The following is an 18,795-nucleotide window of genomic DNA, read 5'->3' as shown; positions in this document are numbered from 1 at the left end:
ATGGACAACTCACTTGAGAAGGACCAAGATTCATAAGATCATTCATAAAATACTAAAAGTTAGCCTCTGCTGTTTTCAGAGAACTTCAATGTATTTTGTCACATTAATAATAGCATTATTTATTCTGAAAAGTTCTGGGCTAATTACCAGTTTTTAGTACTTCCCCTTGTGGTCTTTTGTTTGGTTGGTTGGTTTTGGGTTTGTTTTGTTTGTTTGAAGATAATGAATGACCTATTCTTTGTAGTTGCTCCTTAATTTGTAATGCTTTTCCTCTTCAGATTCCTCTCTCTGTACCCCGGATGTGTGTTTCCAGAATGAAAAAGTGCTGTGTGTGAAAGCTTTTATATAGTTAAATAATAGATTGAGGGGAAAATAGTACTTTTATTTATGTTAATACTAAGTCATATAAGTGGCTCCTTTTTTGAGGGTTAATTTGTGTGCTCTGTAAGTGGCATAAACCCTGCATGTTGACAAAAGCAGCCAGTGCTGTGACAGTATGACCTCACAGGGTAGTGTCCTTTTGACTATATTCTCATATAACAGATGGCATACCGTAACCATTTTGGATAAATTTGGGCAAATTTGTTCATGTTTTGTTAACACTAATGACTTTTACTATGTTCCTAACTAATATATTACAGGTTTAGACTAAACTCTGTCCTACATAAGCTGTTGCAATTACCTATGTTGTTTTTAGAACTAGGGAAATAAAGGCTGTAATTTATTTTATTGCTTACAGTGGAACTTGAAGAGCCACCCTTAGTATCTGTGGACATTGGTAGCCTCTTAATGTTTCAAACACTTTTTAACACTTTTTTCTGGATAATGGCCTGTGAAGGAATATGATGCAATAATTTAAAAAATGTGTTTTTGTTAGGAAAAACATTGGTAAAAAGTATTACAAATGTATTATTTTTCCACAGCTTGTTTTCCAGTTACTTAGAACTGATCTGCTTGTCTAAAGAATCAGTTGAAACATTCATTTAGTGGGAAAAGGCTAATGGGTCTTGTAGCTTTTCCCATCACCCTCCCTACTGCACTTTCCACTGAGTCACATTCATCACTTGTTTTGATTGTAGCTGTATGGATTCTGTTTCAGGGTAGGCTGTGTCCGTTAGCTTCAGACTGCCTCTTCCCTCCGTATCCTGCCTTGTCCCCTCAACTAATGTCCCTTCCCCTTGTAAGGATCCTGATTTCTATGATGGCCTGGTTGGAATACTTCAAATAAATTCATGCTGTGATATAAAATCCACAGACTTACTAACTCAGAATTCTGAAACAGATGACAGATGTAGGTACACATTAGATTAAAAAAAAAAAAAGGTTATAAAAACTCATGTAGTTAGCTCATGTCACCTTTCAATATATCAACTGCTAATAAATATTTTTTTTTATTTCTTTCCCCCCCCTGCCCCCAGCTTGATCCAAGGATCATCCAACCCTTTCTGGCAGAATGTCGACAAACTATCGCCAAACTAGATAATCAGAACATGAAGGCTATTAAAGGCCTTGAGGATAGGCTCTATGCGTTGGACCAGATGATAGCAAGCTGCAGCAGACTGGTGAATGAACAAAAAGAACTTGCTCAGGTAATAGATTTGAGTGTGTAATATTAGAAGATGGTAGATTTTTGATACGTGTATGCTGTTAAAGATTACAACGAAACAATTGCATGTCTTAATGCAAGATAGTTTTCAACTTACCACACTGGAGATGCTCAAAAGGGTGCTATATTCATAATAATTTGACATTTTAAGTATTTTTAGTTTTTACATCTTGTGGTCATGTTTTCGCCTCATAACTCCAACTGCCACATTAATTTAAATACTTTTTTTAAAACATCAAACTAGTTGAAAATGCAACAGTGGGTGTTGGACAGCGCCAGGACTTAAATATAAGGGCTTTTATTTATGTCACTTGATCTATAATGGAGAAAAAATCACTCTACAAAATAAAAATTTCTTACTTAAAATAACCTAGACTTAGGTTATTATTAGGTTCCTATGCACTAGGAACATGTAGAGCTGTAGTTCACGGCAACTTTGTCAACTGCATATTAAGCTGTTTTTATAGCTAAAGTATTTCTCTGAAGATTCTCTTGGTTATAGTTTGGAAAAATATATTTAATTCCAATTCAGCCAATCAGCATTTTCATAAAAGCACCAGTGTAGAGTTGCTGGCTTCTGAGATACATCAGTATATAGTATTGTTTCTGGAATAGAATACATCTAGTTTATTTTTATTTTAGAAATTAGGTGTTTTTTCTGGATGAGTAAGAATCACTTAGAAAATGGTAAATTTTAAAAACTTTGAAAATACTTTTTAAGGTGTTTCTTGTGTTAAGGTGTATCTTGAGTCTAGTGAATGGTTTACAAACAGGTTGTGCTGTATTAGTGCAACATTTTTCACATTAATGTAGAAAGCTGCTAATAAACAGGATCTGATGAAGGTGTCTAACAGCTATAAACACTGTAGATATTTATTTTAAAGCTTATTTGAAAACTGATGTCTTTAATGAGTATTCTGAGCTTAAGAAAAAGAAAAAAATCTGGCTTAAATATTTATCTTAGTATCTGCCCGTACATATCTTTGTCAGATCTGTGTAAATTCCACATGGTTTACAGCTACATTTAAGAGCAGACAACTTTTTGCCAATGGTAGACCATCAAAGGTTGCCTGTAGTTTGCAGTTGCTCTTATGCTGGAGACCAGGATGCTGTGAATTGATTCATCTTTGCTAGTTCATCCAGCCTCTCATTAAATGGAAGGCAGAAATGGAAAAACCCCTCAATAATAGAAGGGGAAAATGAGGCATGAAATTGGCATCATGCCCAGGTGGCATGTCCTGAACACTTCCTGTCACACTAACTCACTGGTTTGTTCTTAATATGTTGTCGTTGTCTGACCTTTGACTAGTTCCAGAGTCAAAGAAATACAGTCAGATGGTTGGTGAGCTGCTCCACTGTCCTTTTATCCTTTCTCTTGATAATGTCGTTTAGCTCATGGGCCACTCCATGCAGTTAGCTTTTCTTGTTCTGAAGGGACATATTGTTTTATTTTTCTGAGCTGAAAAGGGGAGTTATGACCCTGCTGCAGCATATACTTCAGGAATTAGCAGTTGGGGCCCTTCAGGTTTGAGTTGTGGAGGGATTTCGTTATCCATATGGTCTAGAAATAGAAAACCAGCTAGAAAATCAGAACTTCACTTGGAGATATGGGATAAGAGACAAGTAGGTTAAATTTAATTTTGAAAGGAAATACTGAGTCCTTGGTAACTTGTCACTCAACGATACAGGATCAGGGAGGAGGTAATGTGATTGACGGTTGATCACCAAGCTCGTAGTGAGGAGCTGGAGTAGTGTGCCTGCAGTAGACAGTGTCATTTGGAGTGGTAAGAAGGGTGATTAAAGACTATTTTAAATGTAAAATATATAGCTCATATCTTTTAAAACATTATAGTGCTATAACAAAGCTTCTTTATTAAATACAGTTTCTGTGAAGAGCTTCAGTTAACTTTATACCTAAGATTGTCCTTTAATGCCTTGTTTGCAACTGGAAGTATATTAAAATCTGTATGTGGTCATTATTTGATGTTCAAATTTTCACCATTACATCAGAGCTGGGACTGTGAAGGAAGGCATGAGTTTCTTATTTCTGCTTGCACATTGGTATATCATTAATAGGAGTAAGTGAACAATGTTGCCTCCCTGTCTGGGGGTGGTTGGAGCCCCCTTCTGAGGAGAACAGAAGGGGGCTGACAGTTGCGTAGGACCCAGGCTTCCTCCTCCATCCTCTGGCTAGTATGTAAAGGTGCATGCTACCAGTACTTCTGGCAACATTGTTTAAAAGTGGAGCCTGTCTTAAAATAATTTCAATGAGTAAGTCTAGAAGCAAGTTTATGCTAAATCTCAGTCTCTCAGTGTTTACATTGTAGGCCAGTGCTAAATCCAGGGGGAATTAGCGTGATGGAAAAGCTACTCTTCCATCCCTACACTTGGCTGCCTAATGCTGTGAATGGTAGTTTTAGCTATGTTTTCCCTCTTCACTTGAATGAAGAGCCCACCTCAAGTTTACCAATCCCACTTTTGAGTGAGATGCCTAAAAGTCAATTGGAAAGATACATTGTCACCTTGTTTAAGTGCCACTGTAAATTTAGAATTTGTACCTTTTGAAGACTTGTCAGAGACTTGTAACTTTCAAATCTTCCTCTTTGCCTTTTCTTTCTATAAATTGTATATTTCTTTATTATGATACAGGGGTTTTTAAGAACAGTCAGATAAAGTGATGGTGTGCTTGGGGTTTTTTTAATTGGTTTTTTTGAAGCTTCAGTTAATTAAATGTTTGTGGTTAAACAAGTGATTAAGTGTACTGCCAGATGCTTTTATTCCTGGATTTTATGTTTGAGCCTAGGAAGTATTTTCATACCAGTTTTAGCAGTTGTTTGGATACTGTTTGGAAAAAATTAGACACTTATAAGATATTAGAGCTGGTATCATGTTACTCATTTAAATGATAGCCTGCATAGAAATCTAAGAAGAATTGCAAAGTGCAAGGGTTTAAATATATTTAAAAATATGGATGAGGACTTGTGTATTTTTAAAGGTGATGCTCACAATTTGTGTAATAACTGTTAATAGTCAGTGTTACCTAAAAAAACTCATACAGTTTTCCTTTACATCACACCTTCCAGTAGTGAACTGTTTCTCTTCATAAAGAAATAAAGTGGAGGTACTTTATAGAACAAGGATAAGGAACATCTCAATGGTAATCCCATTGGCAGTATTTGTATTGGAAGATGTAGGCTTATTTTCCCCAGGCCAGAAGCAGCTGATGTTCTATTCAGAATTTGAGTTGACTTTCTGCTGCAACCTCAGTTTCATTATTAAAATTCAAACCAAACTTAATCCCATGGAACAAAGTCATCTGCTGCTAGAAGGCCTCATTGCTTAATTAATTGGCTTGCTCCTGGACCTGCCTTAAGAGTTCTTTTGCTTCCACTCAGCCTTTTCAATTAACTGACCATTAAACAGCCTTTTATATGAAAAATTACATCCTGAGTTATATAGTTGAGTAGCTGATCTCTAGCCCCTAACACTTAATATGGAAAGCTGCTTTGTTAAATTAAAAAAACCTTATTTTTCTCTGTGGAAGCTGGGATTTGTAACAGAAGGATATAGAATTGTGGTCAGTAGGTGGCATTATGTAATAAGAGTATGCCTCTAGAAAATTTGGAGCCTCTTTAATCTTTCAGTGTGATTCTGCCCAACAGTTTATCTTTTCCAACATTTTCTTGGTTTTGATTTTTTTTTAATTTCCCTATTAGTAGTGTAGCTTTTCAAAACATTTTGTTACATCCAAATACATTTCCATCAGTTAGGTTCATAGAAGTGTTACTCTTCTATTAGCTGTGTTAAACATAGTCAAAAAAACTGGTTAGCAGATGGCCACCTTGATTCTGGGCTTTTTCTCTTTCACTTGAAGTTGTTGGGAAAATGACTTCATCACTATCATATTCTGTACTTGTATTTTCCTCCTTCTTTGACTTACATCAAAGAAAACCTTAGATTTATAGGTTTGTAGTGATTCAGGGTCTTCTCAGCTGCTTACTACATCACTGACTGCCTTCCCTGTTGATTGTTTGAACTTCAGTCTAAAATGTTTTAAAATATTTGTTATTGCTGCTGCTTTGATTTGGAAATAGGCATTGGGAAAAATCCATAAAGGCATTATCATACCTGTTTTTCAGCACCCTTCTTAGTTTGACTGGTGCTCATGTCATGAATCCTGTCATCTGATCAGGGCTGGAAAGGCAAGAACTTGTGAGAACAATTGATTATTTAGCCTTGGATTTCTCCACAATTTGTTGGGGTGTTGTCCATGTGTCGTCCGTTCCCCCCCCCCCCTCCTTTTTCTTCATTTTACTGCAGTTTTTCTTAACTGGTCTTTTTCTAGGCTGCTGAGATTTTTCTTTATGATTTGCATACTAGGGTAGTTTTAGTTTATATTTTATTTTAAAGATGGGTCCACAGATACAGAAATGGGAAAAGATACTCAAATTTATGAATAGCCTTTTGGAACTGAGAGTAAAGCTGGAAGGGATTTTCTAGCCCACTGCATCCAGTTTTGTGTAACTTCAGGCTCCATGCCATGTGATTTATTTCAAAAACTTACTGAGCTGCTATTTAAAAGCAATTATCTCTTGACTTCTCTATTCCTCTTGTCAAAGTTGTATAGAATCTGATTGTCCTAGTGTTTATAAACATCTGTTAATCTCGGATCTAAAAGTATTCTTGGCTAGTTCAAATCTATATGCTCTTATGCCTATACTGCCTTTCGTTTTGGTGCTTGGCAATTCCTTAACGATTATCACAGCATGTTTCTTCAATGTCTTTGTCTTCCTTCACTAAACAACCCAAGTTCTTTTGATGGGGCTGTCCTCTTCTTCATCTCAATAACAGTTCTTCCCATCTTTTCTGGTTTCCATTCACTTGGCTTGGATAATACATACAGTTAAAATGTTTGCAGCCTGCCTTTGTTTCCCAGAGGGTCCTTGCTCATTCAGTACATAAACTGCTCAGAGTTCAGTAAATGGTTGACTCTTCAGTATTCCCTTCCATCTTCAGTGTGCATTTTCTTCATTTTCATTGTGCTTCTTTTCATTATGCTTAATAGACTTGCTTGATACTTACTTTGATTTCTGTACTGTTCTCACTAGGCTATAAATATTTATTGCAGGCTTTGCAAATGTGTTTTATAGCATCTTAATGACAAGATTGCTTTACATCCAGTATCAAATCAGTAATGACAGTGGTTTTCATTTTTCAGCAGTTTTGTATAACCTTCTATGGTTTACTGTTCTCATCAACTTCAGCTTCAAAAAGAAACACTTAAAACTATTGTCTGGTTTTGAATTCTTTATTAAGAAAACAAAGGCTTAAAAACCCCAAGTTTGTAGAACTACAAACATAGTGACCACTGTGATGTTCAAGCAACATGTCCACATTCATATCATGTCTCTGACAAAATCAAAGCTAAAATTGGTGTTGCTGGATGGTATTTTCTTGCCTTAAGAACCACACTGTTTCCAGCAGTATTTTCCTCTCACCTGTTGCATGTAATGAAGAAGACAGTGGCCTGGAACAGTAGTTGTTAAGCCAGCAGCCCCCTGTCTTTTCTGTGTATGCATACATATGTTACCTCTTGTAATCAGCCATCTAAGACATGTTTATCTATCTTCCCTGTTTTGCCCCCCACCCTTTTAGGGGTTGCCTGTTACCATCCACAACAGATAATTCTTTGCTGTGCCCAAATCCTATGTGCAAATAAGATGTCTAGCTGCGATCTTGGCTCTCAAGTAGAATTAGTTTCATGCGTGAATTTCTTTAGGCAAAAAGTATATTCTTTAGTCTGCAGTAGTACTGAACATGCTCTAAGTTGATGTTGTCTTGCATGTGCCAGAAATTAATAAGCTGGTTGCTTGTAGAAATTAGATTGATGGTTGATCCCCTCCATCCTAGTACCTACTTTGCTGCATTAACTTTTGTGATCTTTCACTGGTGTTGGTTAGTTGTGTAAAGTTCTTACAAGGCTGTGTTTGGGAGGGAAATAGCAGATAAGATTTGTTTGGACTGGATTATGGAATGAAAAGAAAGCAACTTTGGCACTTGACTTTTCTATGTAGCATTCTGTTATACTCCTCAATGGTTATGGTAAGTTTATTAAAATGCTTGCATTCTTACTGAGAAGATGGATAACTTCCATGCTTTTTGATTGTCACTTTTCCTCTAGGGATTTTTGGCTAATCAGAAGAGAGCTGAGAACTTGAAAGATCCTTCTGTGCTGCCTGATTTGTGTTTGAGTCATGCAAATCAGCTGATGATTATGTTAACTAATCACAGAAAACTGTTAGATATTAAACAGAAGTGTACCACTGCCAAACAGGAGCTTGCAAATAATCTCCAAGTCAGACTGAAGTAAGTTATAACTTTTCAACTTTATATTGCTTCCACTTCCATCAAGACTGTTTAAAGAATGTGTGTCTTAAGAAAATCTTTGGTAATGCATAGAGTTTTTCTTAATGAGAGAGAAAATAAAAGTTGGATCACTTCAGTTTGTATATTAAATTATTTGTAAGTGTGAAAAAAACTATTATTGTAAGAGAAACTTTTCTTAGAGGTTAAATGGTCTTCATCTCAATAAAACAACATCCAAGAACCTACAATCCCCTCTCCTCTCATCAACCTCAGAAGCTGTCAGTATCTTATTTAAAATTTGACTGGCAATTACATTGATGTTTTCAAAGGATTATAATAAGCATAAATAAAACACTTTTCAGTAGCTTGTGATCACGTCAAAGCAGAAAAACATGCCAGTAGTTTGATTTACTTGTAGTTCATGAAAAATAATTATGTCCAGTCAGAGCCAGCAAAAATGGTAATTTTTCATGTAAACATCATTGCTGTATAATATGGAAGGCAGTAAGTAGTCTGTATTGCTCAATGGGAAATACAGTTTTTCACACTACTACACTTTAATTATTAAGCTTTAGATGATTTGTCATGTCAGATACATAGGAAAAGTGTACAGAACTTAATTTCTGGAAGAAAAAGCTTTGTTTACGCTAGCAGCTAATAATTAGGCAATGTTGTGACCCTGTTAGATTTCCATGCTGGATATCCATCAGGTAGAATTTTTGGGTGTGGTGGGGTTTTGTGGTGGTTTTTTTTTTTTTTTTTCCTTGAAGAGATTGTACTTTGTATAGATGAGGCAGGTGCAATGTGCAGGAAGAAGTAAAGCAGAAGCAGCAGTACACTAGTGACAAAGATCCTGTTGTGTTTGTAAAAGAAATTACTGCTAGGTAAATCAAAATGTGAATTTGTCTGTCTTTTGCCTATGCATCTGCTCTTAGCCCAATGAAAAGATGACATTTTTGCACCATTTATCACTGTAGCAGGTATTTAGGGATAGTACGTAGAACCTAGGTTGCTGTAAATATCACTTTTATTTCCTATATATTAAAATATTTGTATAGTATACACTTAATTAATGAGTTATTAGAGCAAAATACTAGCATCCCTTTGAAAGGAATAAACTAGTAAGGTGTGGAGAGTGAATGCAAAGAGGATAGATCTGAAGAGAAGAGTAAAGCATAGATGTAAAAAAGAACAAAAAAACCCTCCCACAAAACAAACAAAACCCCCCTAACAACCCCCCCACCCCACCCCACCCCCACCCCACCCCCCCAAAAAAAAAAAAACAAAAACAAAAAAACCCACTGTATTTTGGGTCAAACCAAAGGTGGTTCTTCAAGATGTTACTTTTCTTCAGTAGCGGTTAGTAGCAAGTGACTGTAATTGGGAATCTAATAATGAGGAAAGAACATAACCTTAACTATATATAAATATTCTTAGAAGAGAATACTCTGATCTAGAAGAAGCTTTTCTGTGTTTAATTGCTGATGGGTGGTTTTTTCCATGAACTAGTCCAACTTCTTTTTGAATCCACAAACTTCTGGTTTTTTGCAAGTTCTGCAACTTCACTATATGTTGTGTGGAAAATGTATTTCCCTTTGTGTTTTGAACTGGCCACTTGTTGGATTCATATAATGCCCTCTTTTTATTTCTTACTGCTTGTTACTATGAGAAAGTCAACAGTGCATGTCTTGTAGTTTCTCTGTTAGTATATGTTCCTAGTTGTTTAATGTTGACTTGTTTGTATTTGTAGTTTCACTTCACTTCTGTCAAGAAAAACAATTTTTAATTTTTTGTTACTTGCGGCATATGGCTCCACCTTATGCCTTCTCTGGTGGCAAAGTTGCTGTAATGTTTCCCCTCAAACACACCAGCTGATCACCTTTTCAGTAGTTATCCTGTGATTTAGTTATGTTGGTGGCTGTGCTTGAAATTAATGTGTTGATTGTATCAATAACAATTGAAGGTGTGGTTACAAGGTGTGGGAATTTGTGGCTGTAGTTTGTAGTGTGTGAGGAGATGGTGTGAACTTCCTAAACAGTATCCTTACCCTCAATATTTCTTGCTAATGCTTTTCAATAAGTATTTTTAAGATTTATAAACAAAAAGTAGTCTCCTCTTTGCTCTGGATGTACCAGCTTCTTTTAATTCTTCTGGAGAAAGTTACATTATCATTCCTCCTAAGGTTATGTATGCTAAGAGCATTACTTGTCAAAAACAATACCTTAACGCAAATGGTGGTAAGCGTTTTGAGCACTTACTGTGAAGAATTAACAGAAAACTGCAAGGCAGTTACTGAATTTTGAATTGCTTGGTACTTCCAGATAGCCTGTTGTCGTCCCATGTAAAATTATGACACTGTTCACTTCATCCAGACATGTTGCTAATCTTAGTCATCTTTTCTGCATTTAAATTTCACTAAGTTGTTCTCTTCTAAAGTGTAACCTACTTTTGCAGGTGGTGTTGTTTTGTAATGCTTCATGCTGACCAAGATGGAGAGAAACTACAGGCGTTGCTTCGTCTTGTAACAGAGCTCCTGGAAAGGGTCAAGGTTGTAGAGGCTCTCAGTACTGTTCCTCAAATGTACTGTCTAGCTGTTGTTGAGGTGGTGAGGAGAAAAATGTTCATAAAACACTACAGGGAGGTAAGCAAGTAATCTTCGAGACCAAACCTTTGTGTCAATGTATAAATTAACAGCTAACTACATATTTTCCCTTCCACAGTGGGCGGGTGCTTTAATAAAAGATGGGAAACACCTATATGAAGCTGAAAAGGCAAAAAGGGAATCTTTTGGTAAACTGTTCAGTAAGTGCTTTCTCTTCTGTGAAATCAGAATTGTGGTTAAGTATGACTTTTGCCTTTGTAGTTAAAATACTTTCATTATGTTGTAGTTTAAATACCCGTATTTTTTATACTTAAATCAGAAAGGCATGCAGCAGTGTTCCAGATGGTCCAATTATGAAAAAACATTTTTCTATTAATTTTCCTATTAATCAACTTAATGAACTGTTTCATATAACTTATCCAAAATACTGTGAAAATTTTGATTAGTGCTTGTGAAAGATGAGATTTCTAATTATTACATTTGAACGCAGTTTGTTTGAACGTACTCTGCGAGCTTTACTGTTCTTTTAAATAACACTTTTGAAACCATTACTGAATATTTGAGTATTGTTATGACTACTTCTGTACTACTTAAGAAAAGAAAAAGAATGAAGACCCATGTCTAAAGAGGTTAAAAAAAAAAAAAAATTGCTGGTAAAAGAAATGTGATCATTTTTTCTTTTTTCTGCAAAGTATGCAACTTATGTTCTGAATGAACTACTAGAATAAGAAAATTGAGCAAAAGTTTATCAAAATTTTGGAAAGGAGATTAGTAAGATTACAATGAAAATTTGGAAAAGGAGTTGAGGCTTTTATGGGGTGAATATTAAGCAAAAAGAGGCTGTAATGAAGTGAGAAGGTCTACTGTTATGGTGGGTTTTGCATCAAATTCTGTGGTTATTTGTAATTTTTATGTTGTCAAGAAATGGCATAATTAGTAATGCTTTCAAGTTTAGTTCAGCTGTTAAACTCCAGTAGCTTAATTGTTTTCTCTTGAGGCATTGTTTATATGTTGCATTTATTTCTTTTAAATGACCATTTTTTCTTTGCCCAGGGAAGTCTTTTCTAAGGAATCGTTTGTTTAGAGGACTTGACTCCTGGCCTCCATCCTTTTGTGTATGTACTCAATATCTTCTTGGATTTTATTTCATTTTTATAAACAGTACTTCCATAAATTAAAAACCTAAGCTTAATTAATTCAAGATATATGCCTGTTATATTGCTCTGACAGACGAAAAAGCTGGGAGCTAGTGTTCTTTGCTATTTCAAGTGACCTATATTAACGTTGGTTCATAACTGTCAGTGTGGTGGGAGAGGAAGTGTCAACTTGATACTCCTTTTTAACAAGGAGTCTGATATTGAACAAAAAATTCCTATTAATGATCAGAAAAAAGAAGCCAGTAGGGATAATTTGATCATCTAATCCATTCTTCTGAATAATAGAGCTGTACAATTAATTGGGTGGTAAAAGCAAATAAAAGGTTTTCATGTTTTTCTGTAATCACTAGATGAGTGGAAAAGCATTTTCATCTCTTTTTTTTGGCTGATAACACGAAGAGGTGAAAAAGTATACCTGAAAAATCAAGCATTGCCTGTTTAACTTAGATTTCATACAGCTTGGTTAATTCAAGTGAGATAATTCTCCCTGATTCTAATGTTGTCATCTCGCTTTGCCTCACTTAACCTTTTCAGCTTTTCCTTTGCAGTTTTTTTTTTTAAAGGATACTTGGAAAAATAAGAACGCTACTCACTTCATTATTAAATAGTGAACTGAATTAATATTTGACCCAAAGTTTAATAGCACAATAAGTAAAACTTCAGTGCTATCTCTTATCCCTTAACTTTTTAAACACATCCTTAATGTTTATGAAGCTTGGTAATAGGGAGGAAGTACGGCTGCCCAGGGCACTATGGATAGAATTAATGGCTGGAAATGTAAATGAAATTTTTTGTAGGGGGGTGGGAGTTGGGCCAGACATGGCTCTTTTAAAAGAAAATACTTTGAGAGATCAATTTAACTGCAACTCTTCTGTGTTATAAATTAAGCCCTTTTTTATCCTTTCTTAGTCATCTTGGTGGTATTTACCTTAACAGCAATATGTAAATTAATTTTTTCTTAATACAGACACGAAAACCTCGCAGATTTGACAGTGAGCTTCCAGATATCTCATTAAGTGACTTGCAGTTTTTGCAGTCATTTTGTCCTTCAGAAGTACAGCCGTTACTCAGGTAAATCACTTTTTTAAACTGCGCGCTATGGAGATAGCTTCCCTTCCTGTCCTGCTCCTACCCACAATTCATTTTTCTTAAGGAACAGACAAGGATATTTTTTTGAGCTAATACCAATCTTAATCAGTGCTTTTCAATGGTTAATGCAAATACGTATTACCTGTATGCTTCATGTACTTAAGCTCAGATGATTTGAACACATGTTCTGTATTGAGATGTAAAGGATGTTTGACATTCCTCTGAGCTGTGTCTGGCTAAAACCCAAAAAACTCTTGTTGTCAGTCTTAAACTGAAATAAACTCATAACTTCATGTATGTTTTGTCAGACCAGAATTAGATTTTTTTTATATTTGCCCATTGTTAACCTGGTATTCTGGAGGAAATAAAATAAATTTATTTAACCCAGCATGAGATCACAGAGATCTCCTGTATTCAATTACTGCTTTTTCTCTGACAGACTTATTTTACTAAAAGGTGTATTCTCTAAGTGCCTCTTCCTGGAAAAGTTGACTGTTAGAGTGACCTTTCAAATTCATATGTCTTAAACCTGTAGTAACTGGACAGAGAAATGCCAACAAAGTTAATGGGCAAGAAATAGGCAGTAGCAAGTTCTTTGTAAGGTTCTGTCTAGGAAGAGATCTGTCTGCCAGTATGACCACAATCAGATGCTGCATGTATCCATCATCCTTCTGCTAGAAGAGATCTGCCGTTAGAGATTTGCTGAGATTCCATTTTTCAGCCCCAAGGCCACAATCCCACAAAGGATGATAAGGTACATGCAAACAGAGGATGCTCCACTGTCATCTGTCAGGTTCACCAACAGTATCAGCGTGATACCTGTTATTGGTGCACAGTTGCAGAACCTGAATTTAGTGCTGTTTTCACCTCTGTTTTGTACTGGCATTCTTTTGGATTTGGAATTCCTGGCCATCCTTCTAGTATTGCTGCTGGAATTAACAATAAGTATAGTGAGCTTAGTCTGCTTGACAGTGGATTTGCCCCAAATCATGATACAGCTGATGTACCCTTTTAATTACTCGTTATGCTCTTAGGCTTGCTCCTTAGTGATTCTGCAGGAAGAAAATGCAAATTGTAGTATCATATTGCTGATATTTGCCTGATTTTTGGGTTTGTGAGTATTTGACAGCCTTCCTAGGAAGTTCATACTGAGTTCAGGAAGAATTTTGCCTTGCTATTGTCAGAAAACCACTTACCAAACTGTTTTATGTGGTCAGAATTGTAGTGTCATAGCTTTCCACTTGATGGCGATAGAGGTGGGATTATGTCATGTTCCTCCTGGTTTCTGGGCTCAGGGTTACATTTGGTGGAAATATTGATGATAGGGATGGACTTGGAACTTGAGTGGGCAAAGCTGTCACACACCTTGGTAGAAACTGAGCTTCAGATGAAACTTCTTTGGTATTTTCATTTAACATCTAATAAGCAAACAATAGGTAAACTGAGACCCAGTGCAGAGTCCTTTTCTATCAGCAGTGAACCACTGAGCTGCATAATTAAAATCATGTTTCTGTTTACTTACAGTGCTTCAATCTTCTCAACTTATATGTTTGAGCAATTATTGAAATCTTAATTCTACAAAAATACACTAGGTGCCACTTGCCCTGTATATTGAATAGAGAATGCAAAATACACTGAAGTGCAATCTGCTTTTATTATATTGTTAGTCTAAGTGAACTCCTACTTCATGGTTTCAATGGAGCTATTCCTGAACAAATTAAAAATTCTGGATATATGGACTCTCAAGAAAAATTAAATAAATGTTGCTTTTCCAGAGGTTTAGAAAACTTGCAGTCGAAAGCTTATCTTGCAACATGATCATGACACATTAATCAGCCTTTTAATTTAGGTTACTTATCATTAAAATAAAATAGTAGAGAATTAATAGCTACTTCAAAGGAAGGGCTGGATTGGCGAGAATCCAACCGGAGAGAAGAAGAGTCGTTTGCAAACATAAGTACTTCAATTACAGATCTAATCATTACTAATTCTGTTCTGTTACTGTTATTGTAACTCTAGGTACTACTGGTAAATGTTTTTCTCAGAAGGAAAGACTGACATAGTACTTCCCATCATTGTGTTTATTGTTATCTACTCCTTAAAAGCTCTCAAGTTCTTAATTTAAAACACAAATACCAGGTGGTTTTAGTGGATTTTCCATGTAAAATAGATGAAATGAAGAAAGTACAAACCTTGTGTAGAGGGAAGCTTAGTCTTGTTGGAATATACACATAATAATTAAATATATTTGAATATCAGATTAACAATATGGAAAAAATTTAATCCTATACTGTTTTTAAGGGTTCCCATACTTTGTGACTTTGAACCTCTTCACCAGCATGTACGTGCTCTACATAACCTGGTAAAAGCAGCACAGAGTTTGGATGAAATGTCACAAACCATTACAGACCTGCTGAATGAACAAAAGGTATTTTTGTTTTTCTTTACCAAGAAAAGAGAATATTCTATTCAAGAAAATAGAATATTTTCATAGCATTGTTTTATCAACCTCTTCAGAAAGAAACTGTTTTTTCCGGATGTAAAGATTAGTTGGTCTCATAACTGCATAATAATAGTTTCCTTTCAAATCACATACTAGTAAATATTCTGAGAATTTTGAGCTCTTCAACAAATGAATCTGTCTAGAGAATAGTCAAAAGATATTAAATATCTTCTAAACATTTAACAGATGCTTATATTCCACAGACATTATAGAAGTAGAATTATTCTGTTAATATTTCTGCTTTCTGCCATTTTCTCAAGCTTCTGTGTGCAGAATGTGTGCCTTTTGCCTTGTTGCTTTAGTTTGTATTTAATGAAGTTGTTTGTTCCTTCTCTAGATGTTTGCATTGCTGCTTGAAGTCCTTTTGGCACAAGCAGTTAAGGAGAATTTAGGGCCTTGATTAGTTGTCCCTGTTAGCCTGAATATTGATGTGTCATCTACTCCTTTGTTGCAGCCCTGCTTTTTGGGGAAGGGAAGAAATATGTATAGTCTTTGAGTGTAGAAGGAACAGATGGCAAAAAGAACTCTTCCTAGTTTCACTCCGCCTGTCAAGCAGATTCTTTCCCCTAGAAACTCTGTTTCTGCCAATCACTTTTGATTGCTTCTCTGTGTTCAGCCTCTAACTTTCATAAAATGCTAAATGGGGTCCTTTTAGCTTCTGACTGTAGCCTGTCCCAGTGAAGCCCTGGGTGAATTTAGCAATGCTTAAAATTATATGTGAAGTTGAATGCTTCAAATTGGGTTTCTGTAGCAGTTTTGCTGTAGAAAAAAAACATGTCATTTTTGTTGGACTCGATGTTATCATCTCCAGTGTAAGTGTTTGTATGCATTTTGATGCTGACTGGAAGCATCTTCTTTAACTGCCAAGGTTATGGGCATGTTAAATTTTGAATTGGCAAATTCCTGCTTAAACCAGGTGACATGAAGTTCTCTATCTTCTTACTCCTCTGGAACTTGAATAAGAGATTACTGGAAGTCTTTCATTTATGTAAAATATAAGATCTGGGCTGCTTTTGTTCTGTAATATACAAAAAGTCTGTCATGTCATATCTTGGCTTTTTCTGTCTTTGCGAAGGTTCATTTTTATGTGAACAGCCATTAAGGACAAAATGATCACTGTATTAGCCAATAGAATGGCTAGGAGTGGTGTAAATTTTGTGAAATCTGTGCGTTTTCTGAACGTGCTCTTCCAACAGACCATGCTCTGACATAGAAGTCCACCTCCAGCTTGGAGAATGCTGAAATCCATCTCGTAAGAAACCAGGATAGTGGCAGGTGTTCTGACGAATTCATTTTTCACTAAGGCTTGCATTGTCAGAAGTGTGTGAAATAAATCAAAGGAGTAACTTTTAATCCAAAATATACATAATAACAGTGGAAAAATAAACAGGAAAGGTGCCTTGTTCAAGTCTTGATGGTTTGCCCTCTTTAGTTCAGACTTGCTTCTCTGATAAATTGTTATCAGTGTCTGGCTGTACAAAAAAGATGTTTGCCAAATCAGGAGAATCTGTTCTTTCCACTCTTCTCTTTTGCTGTGCTTTGACCAGTTTGAATTCTTGGCTGACTCAGAAATGTCAAGTGCTTAGATAGATTTGGATAATTGTCCCTTTCCTTAGAGTAAATTGCATTGCACAGTCAGAACTGGGCCATTAATGATGTCATCTTGAAAAAGCCCATCTCTGTGTGCAATTTCAATGATTCATTTGAACTCTTTTTTGGAATTGAAGCAAATAGATCTGTCAGATTTTTCCTTCTTAATGACGGTGCTCTTGTTATCACTTGATGAAAGATACTAGGTCTTTCTCTGTGTTGCTTTGTTCCGCAGATGGTCTAGAAGTGTTTTTTTAAATTACACTACTTTTGCCCATGTTCTTTTTTTGCATAGAATTACTGAAGTAATTTGAAAATATTATTTTCTTATCCTTAGTATTGCTGGGAATTTACAGTATGTAATTACAAGGATGAATAAACATCTAACAATAGTCCTGAAGATGCCTACAGCTTCATGCACCTACACATTCTGTTGGTGAACTGTGAGATATCGTCCCAGTTTGGTGCAGAGTTGGTGATGACTGTGCAGGTGTTGAGTTTTGCTCATATAGCAGAATGTTGATCTTGTCCTCTCCCAAGGAGACACATTCAACCCCAGCCTCCCTCTCCATATAAGTGACAGCAGAAGCCTGGTTCTTTCAGATGGACTGGAGTAGTTTCCCTGGCTTGTTGGTAGTGCAGCAGTTTGGCTCTGTCATGGTCAGGTGGGAGTTCATCCTACTGCATCAGCCACAGCAGCTGGTCTTTTGATAGCTGCTTTAGGCAAGAGAGAAAAGCTGTGGCTGCAGACAAATGGTCAAAGAGCAAGTCAGGAGATCCAATCCCTTACTGGGGATGTTGGTTGCGTTTCTTTTTAAGTGTCACTGTAACTCTTATTATTTCAGCTTTCAGGTTCATAGAACATTAATGATGACACGCTTCTCTATCTGATATCCAATTTCTTTTTTTAGTATTACATGAGAGTAGTTAAAGAACATTGTTGTTGATTTTTGCTTGATTTGTTACTACTTTGAAATCTGTTTTCCTTTTTAAAGCTTTCTGCTTATTCTTTGTAATTTAATGGTCTCGCACCAAAGATACTGCTGTGCCCTCTCATTTCCATAACATAGACAAAGTTTAAGCAGATCAGTGATTGAGTTAAAGATGTCCAGGAGAAAGTTAATGTCCCCACAGGAGTGAGGTAAGATGATTAAGGTGTCTTCTCCGTGGTTAGTAGGTGATTAACACATGCAATCCTTTGGTATTAAAAGTTTCTCTAGTAAGAGAAGCTGGCTTTTCAAATGAGATTATGAATCCACCACTTGTTCTAGTTGAGTTTGAAATTCAAACACTTTTTGTAATCCTTCCAAGAATTGCCCCATTCCCTAACTATGTTTATCATAGTAACATAACTAGAACCAGGCATGTAATCCAGCAGCACCTGAGAACTTAAAAATTAACTCTGCTTCTCTGTCTCTGCTTTCTATTTTTTCTCTTTTTATCTTGACTCTTTTTCCTTTGTCATCACAGGAATTACACTGTATGACATACGCATACATTGCTGTCTCTAGATTGTAAATAGACTAGATGGCAGGCACCAGCTTCTCAGGGAAATAGGTGACAGTAAACAAAGTCTTCTGTATAGTTTCTGCTACTCAAAATGTGGAATTTAACTCTTCACTAGGCAGTAATCTGGTACTCTAACTACAGACCCAGTTCACAGCAGCCACTGCAGAAGCATGGAATTTGTTACAGCCCCAGGTCATGAGAAAATCAAGCTCAGTAGAGTATTGCTCCTCACAGTGACAGGTCTTTCTTTGGTTGATTTTTTTTTTTTCCCCCTCCCCTTCCTCTTCATGCTGTATGCTTAGTCTTTACCTTCTAGGATGATTCTGCAGGGGTGCCAAAAGTAGATACCATCTTTCCTTTGCATGTGGCTTTC

At 36.1% G+C, this 18,795-nt stretch overlaps 1 protein-coding gene across 2 annotated transcripts in view; it reads left to right on the top strand.

Moving 5' to 3' along the window:
* Positions 1-18,795, top strand: part of RB1CC1 (RB1 inducible coiled-coil 1) — an 81,145-nt gene that overhangs the window by 35,078 nt on the left and 27,272 nt on the right. For both annotated transcript variants that reach the window (XM_075704764.1, XM_075704763.1), the window contains exons 8-14: positions 1,419-1,589; positions 7,788-7,972; positions 10,427-10,613; positions 10,693-10,774; positions 11,628-11,689; positions 12,699-12,802; positions 15,122-15,248. In XM_075704764.1, the coding sequence (XP_075560879.1) occupies positions 1,419-1,589; positions 7,788-7,972; positions 10,427-10,613; positions 10,693-10,774; positions 11,628-11,689; positions 12,699-12,802; positions 15,122-15,248 (918 nt within the window). The remainder of the gene's footprint in view (positions 1-1,418; positions 1,590-7,787; positions 7,973-10,426; positions 10,614-10,692; positions 10,775-11,627; positions 11,690-12,698; positions 12,803-15,121; positions 15,249-18,795) is intronic.

The sequence above is a fragment of the Pelecanus crispus genome, chromosome 2, assembly GCF_030463565.1.
Source record: "Pelecanus crispus isolate bPelCri1 chromosome 2, bPelCri1.pri, whole genome shotgun sequence".
Classification (NCBI taxonomy): domain Eukaryota; kingdom Metazoa; phylum Chordata; class Aves; order Pelecaniformes; family Pelecanidae; genus Pelecanus; species Pelecanus crispus.
Note: the sequence above shows the minus strand (reverse complement) of the source record. Positions and strands in the feature narration are given on the sequence as shown.